Source organism: Nomascus leucogenys, chromosome 24 (genome assembly GCF_006542625.1).
Source record: "Nomascus leucogenys isolate Asia chromosome 24, Asia_NLE_v1, whole genome shotgun sequence".
NCBI lineage: Eukaryota > Metazoa > Chordata > Mammalia > Primates > Hylobatidae > Nomascus > Nomascus leucogenys.
This window is the reverse complement of record NC_044404.1, coordinates 18,558,543-18,565,193: the sequence shown is the minus strand read 5'-3', so window position 1 is coordinate 18,565,193 and position 6,651 is coordinate 18,558,543. Positions and strand designations below refer to the sequence as shown.

The following is a 6,651-nucleotide window of genomic DNA, read 5'->3' as shown; positions in this document are numbered from 1 at the left end:
AAACTTTGCACAGAAGAAAAAGACCAGAGGGACACACACCACAGTAGGGGGTGTCATTGAGTGGCGAAATTGGGGAGATTTTTAATACCTTTCTCTATTTTTTTTCTATAGTGGGCATGGTTGGTTTAAAGTGGAAAGCGACCTAAATTTAATTTTTTTTTTTTTTTTTTCTGAAGAAGAAAGAATTCTTATTGGAAAAGCAAGAAGCCAAGTGACACAGATGTCACTCTGAGGCTAAGGACAGGAGGCCAACAGACCTCAGGCTATTAAGTAAAGTCAAGTTGAAATCTGAGACTTTGGCCCCATGAAGTCATCTCAGCTGTACACCTGAGTATAGGGTCTGCAACATTCTGGTAACGACACTGGCTCTCACTCCTATATGTTGTAAATGTAGGTGTAATTGAGTTTTTTCCCTTACAACAAAGGCTAAACAGAATAGCTGGGCCCCTGTCCTTCTTCCTATCCCAAGATGGCGCTCCTTGGAAGCAGCTCTGTTCTCCCTGGTGGGCACAGCAAAGTCCTTCTGGCTGCAAGGCCACCCTTACGGTTCCCTGAGCCAGTCCTGGTCTGTGCATCTCCCAGATTTCCGTTCAGGTCCCTGTTCAAATGTCATCCTATCAGGGAGGCCTGATCACATGATTTAAAAGAGTTCCTCCGGCACTCAGGATCCCATGTCCCTGCCTCGGCTTTCTCCTTAGTGTATATGCAGCCTAGGTCCTAGGTTCTATGTATTTCTTTTTTAAAGTGTCCATTTTCCTTTGCTAGAATGCGAGCTCCATTAAGGCAGGGATCTGCTGCATCTCCAGCACCTACAACACTGCCCAGCCCAAATATTCTGTAAACGTTATTTCAGGAGTGAATGAACGCGTCCTGACCGTTTTTTTTTTTTTTTTTTTTTTTTTTGGTGTGTGTACATATTTAGTTTTATTGTAACAAAGCAACCTTTAATGTTTAAAACTGAGCATCATCTTTCCTTTCCAGTGAAACAAAAAGAAAACTTAAAAATAAACAGGAACAAAATTACAATAGAGAATGTCAATTCCAAATAAGATGCTACAGGTTCTGCTGATGCTCCCATTGAGAGGCAGGACTCAAGCCATCATTAGGAGATAATTTATTTTTAAAATGTCATCTTAAACTGCAAGGACCATTGTGCCCTCAGGGGCTCTTTCCAAGGAGCCTGGTTCCAGGCGGTTGCCTGGTTCCTGGCGGTTCCTAGTTCCTCTTGAGCTACCTTGTTCCACCCTGATGGCCCTGACCACATTCTTCCTGAAGCCCAGCTCTAGAGCCCCAGGCCAGCACATCAGCTCTAATCTACAGGTAGTGACTGCCTGGGACACTGTGTGGAAACACTTATGAAGCCATTGTGAGGGCTCACCAGGAAAAGATATGATGACTGATGAATGATTTTGCCAATGGAACCATAAGAGAGGTGGATCAGATGGACTGTGTACTCCTCTTCCCGGCCCAGGCCCAAATCTCAGCTGCCGCTCTCATTATGAAGACCACACCCACCATCGGTTGGGGCCTGGAGCACATTTGTCTGTCTTATCCCTGGAATCATGCCCCTAGTCTCTACCACAGGTATGCAGTGGGCTTCGGAATGTTTTTCCAGAGTGGTCCTTGTTCCTCCTGGGCTTGGAACCTTTCCAGAACTTTACCTAGCTTGGTTGTTGCCTTGTCCTCTGCCTGGCCCCTCACTAGGGACTGAAGGTTGGATCTGGGTCCACCTGCCCCCAGCTCCTAGATAGGGTTCTCCTCCCAAGCAAGTCCTTCCCCCAGTACAGCAGCATAATGCTAGTGCCTCCTTTGAGTCTTGTCACTGAAGCCATTCTGCCCCAGCCCACGGTTCATGCCTAGTGTTGACACTGAGCTTGAACGTGGCCTTGGCTGGGTTTAGGGGTCACTCTCCCCAGAAGGTAGCCATGGCCCCAGCTGACTTTCCCTTCCTGTTCTGTGATTTAGGAATAAATTCAGCTGCTTCATCTTTTGAGGCCCAGGCCAGGGAAGTGAGGTGGGAGCATGGCCAATGTCACCCTGTGGCCTCTGAGCCACCATTGGCAGAGCCTGGTGCCAGAGCCCAGACCAGGGATGGTGGCCTTCGGTGGTCCAGTGCAAGCTCTCATTTCCATGCCAACCTCCTTTTCATCTTTTGTTCCAGTCCTGCTTCTTCCAACAAGACCCACAGCCTGGGCCCCAGCAGCTTCAGTGGACACAAGCTCTAGTTGGGACCACCTGGGAAACTGGGAAGAACTTTCTCTTGGGGGCTCTCATTTATCCCCAGGGCAGATAGGGACATGAATTGTCCTTCCCATTTTCAAGACAAGGACACTGAGGTCCAAAGCATCCTTATTTTCTTCCTTGTCAGGGCCTACTCTGGTGCACCTCCCATCTCCCCTGGCTTCTGGCTGGGACCAAGAGCATCACTGCCTTCCCATCTATGTCTGTGTCTCCCTCAGAAGTGGAACAAGGGCTTTGGTAATACCCCGGGTCAGGCTCTCTCCCTTCCCTCCTGGAAGGACAGGTGCTTTCCTGAGGCTGGGGGTCTCCTTCATTTGGAGTTTATCAAACCCAATGTGAAAGGAGATCCAGTCTCTTGATGCTTCACTAGACTCTTCTAGTTCCTCAGCTTGGTCATCGACCTGAAAATGTGAATGAGGCAAACCAGGTGACCGTACCTGGCACAAGGAGGGCAAATTATGCTGTCACCCTGAAGTGCTGACTGGTGGTGGCTGCCCCAGCTTCCAGACAGGAAGACGGCTACAGATCTGAGAATGAGTGTAATGGTCAGTTAACATGGGCAGGGCCAAGGAGCAGGGTGGCCCTTGGATCACATAGTTTCTTCCCTTTGCTGAGACCTCTCTGTATCCTTAGCAGACTTCCACCAGAAGATAGCTTGGTACAATGGCTGCTTCTCTTTCTTCCAATAAGGAGAAACGTAAGGTGGGCTTTGGTACATTTTCTCACAAGCAAAAGTCTCCTAGGCTGGCCCCAGCTTCAGCTGTTCTACTTTTCAAACCACCACTCCCTCTGGCCAGGGCCCCTGGGGCTCCCTCGGCTCCTTCCTGGTCCTGCCCAAGTCACCTGCCTCCATCTTTCCCACCTGTGTGTCCCTGTGCTTCTGGGAACTGTGGAGGTGGGGCCCAGTGGCTGATGTTTAGGAAGGGGCACTGATGGCTCAGAGAGTCAACCCCTCTCCAGAGCAACCAGCGAGGGGCTGCTGGGGTCAACTGGCTCCTAGAATTGTGAATGCAATAAGGCTACGCCCCCTAAGCTTTGGTGGGGTCCTGGTGTATCCCCCGAAGAATTCAGAGTTGAAGCAAGGGCGGTCATCCCTGAAGACATGAATGCCTTCTGCCTTAGAACACCAGCTCCTGGTCCTCTTTTCTGCAGTGGGACTTCTGCAGCCCATGAAGGGTAAGACTCATCTAAGATCCCTCTCTCCCCAGCCAGGGGAGGAGAAAGGACTAGAATTCACCTCTTGATGTTCACATTCCTGGGTTGCCTGATTGCCTAGAAATGGCCCACAGAGGGATGGCTGGCGGTGGAGCCCTGTGGCCCCCAGCTTTGCCTGAGGAGTTCAGTTGAGGGACTGCTAGACCCTGGTCTGAGGCAAAACGGGGGTGGGTAAGGTCAGGACGGTGGGCAGGAGGGTGCCCTGCGGGGCCGGGAAACTCCGCAGCTCCTTGGGCACAAACCTGGGTGAGACAGAGTCTGCTAGGAAGCAGAGGGTGCTCCGGCGTCCCACGCAGTAGATGAGGTTGTCCACCACGGCGCACTGGAAGGCATCCGGGTAAGGCATCCGGTACGTGGCGCACTCGTACCAGAGCCGGGTGCTGGCGCTGCAGCGGTACACTGCGATACCCAGGCTGCGGTTGAGGTCAAAGCGGTAGAGAAAGCCGTTGACCGCCACCATCTCGGCCGTGCGGTCCTTGCTGCCCCCGGTGGGGCCGGCCCACCAGCGCTGCTCCTGCGCAGAGAAGCGGAACAGCAGGAAGCGCAGCGAGCCGCCGGTGACGAAGATCTCCTTGGCACACGCCGTGGCCGTGTGCGCCAGGGCGAACGTGTCATTGGGGAGCGGCGGGGCAAAGTCCCAGCGGTCCAGGCGGGGGTCGTAACGCTCCACCGAGTTCAGACACTCTCCGCCGATGGCGTACAGGTGCCCGTCCAGGGCCACCAGCCGGCAGTGAGGCCGGGCCTGGTTCAGCGGGCACACCTCGCTCCAGATCCCCGTGAGCGGGTTGTAGCAGAAGACGCGGCTGGAGGGCCGGTGCCCGGGCCCCTGGCAGCCGGACACCACGAAGAGATAATTGAAGAGACTGCAGATGGCACAGCCCCGGGACACGGCCTCGGGGGGCAGGCGAGCCAGCGGGTGCCAGACATCCCGCTCATCGTCATAGCAGCAGAGTCCTCCAGAGTCTTCCTTGGGGCACACGTCAGCCACCACCAGGTACTGGCGGCCCTGGAGCCGGCGCTGCAGGATCAGCTCGCGCTCTGCCCCGCTCAGGCACCCGTAGATGTCCGGGCTGCGCAGCACCTGGAGGTAGTTTTCGCTCATCACCTTGTAGGCCGCCTCCTTCAGGGCCTCCAGGTTCTGCCTCTTGGCCAAGGTCAGCACCTCATAGCAATTGCCCAGATCCAGGCGGACCTGTGGGGCTGAAGCAGGGGTGAGCGGGACATGGAAGAAATTGGTACCGGCCACGAGCTGCACATGGGGCTCCCGGCTGCTTCTGCCTGAGCCAGGTAGGGTGCCCGGGTCTGGGCAGGGTGGAGCGGGGAGGCGGAAGCCATCTGGCTGCAGCTGCAGCTCTGGGTTCTCCACTATCTGCAGGAGGCTCTCCTTCCGGCTGAAGCCTCGGGTGGAGGGCGACGGCCCTGGCTGCTGAGAGGCAGCTCTTTCGGCTGCACCCTTTGTGTCACCGGCTTGGCCTCCCGAAGCTGCTCCTGTCCCCAGGGACTCTGGCGGTGGCCTAGGGGATGGAACCTCAGTCAGGGCCGCTGTCCTGGGAGCCAGCCTGCCCTGGAAGATGGCCTGAGAGGCAGATTCCACGTAGTAGTCGTACACCTTGCCCTTGAGCCTGGGCTCAACCCCCTCCACCTTCTGTATGAAATTCTCCTCCATTCGGACGCGGGCTATGGATGAGAAGGTATAGGAGGCATTGGGGCCTCCCTCCTGCTGATGCAGGGTCAGCCCAACATCGGAGGCAGCCTCGAGAGCCCCAGCCTCTTCTCTGCTGACCCCCACCACACGGGTGAAGACCCAGCTCTGGTTCATGTCACTGCTGCCTTGCAAGGGAGCCACGTGGTGACAGTGGGGAGGTTCTAGTTGCCCCAGCCCTGGATGCTCAGGGGGTTTGCTGTCCTGCCATGGAGCAGGCTCATCACGGGCACAGCTGCCGTCGGCTGCTGCAGTGAGTCCAGCTGGAGAGCTTTTCGGTTCGCTGCCCAAGCGGGGGAGATGGGGAGGGTCAGGGTTACTGCCAACAGCTGTTCTGGTTTCCTGGCCGCGGCCGCAAGGAGGCACCTGCTCAGAGTCCGAGCCCTGCCCGCCCCGCTCCTCACCTGAGCCTTTTCTCTGGGGCTTCCCGTCTGTGGAAGTGGCTCCCGTGACCAGGACATAGGGGCCTCTTGGATTCTCCCAGCTGCAGCCCTGTGGTGCTTCGGCCCCCTTGCTGCTCCTCCGGCGTCTTGGCCCCCTCTGCAGCACCCCAGGAGAAGCCTCCTGTACAGCAGGTTGCCCTGAGCCGTCTGCTTCCTCCTTGGCTTCTGCCTGGGCATTCCCACCCCACCGCTGGGCTGGGGCAGGCCTCGACTTGTACAGCCTGTAGGCCACAGTCACCAGAAGCAGGGCAGCAGCCGACAGCACCACCTTGCCCGTCAGCTGCATATCCAAATGCCAGTCCTGGGCCTCTGCCCCTCTGGGGAACATGCTTCTCCAGCCAACCTGGGGCTGAGGAATGTCAAGAATCTGATTAATAATTGCCCAGTAGGGACCAGTTCCTGGGTCCTGCCGAGCAGATGGGAGGGAGTTCTGGGCTGGCTCTGGCTGGCCAGCCGAGGAGAGGAGTCAGAGCAAAGGTGACTTTGAGCTGCAGAGGGTGGCTGCTGGGGCCCAGAGCTGGCAGATCGCAGGGCCTGGCCTCCTTCGATGTTTCCCTGGTGGCGGGAGTGAGGGGCCCACCCAGGGGCTGAGCTTGTGATCGGCTATCTGAGCCAGCTCTGTGGCCAGCAGCTAGGGGATGTTAGGAGTATCCGGTGGGCATACAAAGAAGGAGGAAGCTCTTAACCAAACAGTCACCCGATGCCAGGAAATGCACGGGGTTGATTATTCTTTACGTGTGTGCTTTGTTTTCTCTTTTGCAAATCCATTGGGCTCAGAGGCTTGGGTGTGGTGAGTCATGGGCAGGTGGAGCCCCAGTAGGCGTGGATGGGGTCATTCTTGTGAGGTCTGCTGGTCCTCACAGTGGGGTCAGCTTTATGCTGGCCAAGCAGGGAACAGGAACATGGCAGTGGAGTCTGGAGCCAGGGCATGCAGCCAAGCCATCTGACCCGGCCCTTGAGTGCCTCTGCCCTCCTTCCCTGCCTGGCAAGTTTATTAAGAGAAACCAGCCTTTCTGAGAACAGTGGAGAAAGACACTGCATTAGTGCTCA

General features: G+C 56.1%; 1 protein-coding gene across 1 annotated transcript; it reads right to left on the bottom strand.

The window, feature by feature from the left end:
• Window positions 1-2,519: 2,519 nt before the first annotated feature.
• Window positions 2,520-6,059, bottom strand: KLHDC7A (kelch domain containing 7A). Its single transcript, XM_003279530.3, has one exon. The coding sequence runs from the start codon at window positions 5,927-5,929 to the stop codon at window positions 3,596-3,598; it is 2,334 nt and encodes a 777-aa protein (XP_003279578.2). The 5' UTR covers window positions 5,930-6,059; the 3' UTR covers window positions 2,520-3,595.
• Between the last annotated feature and the right edge of the window lie 592 nt (window positions 6,060-6,651).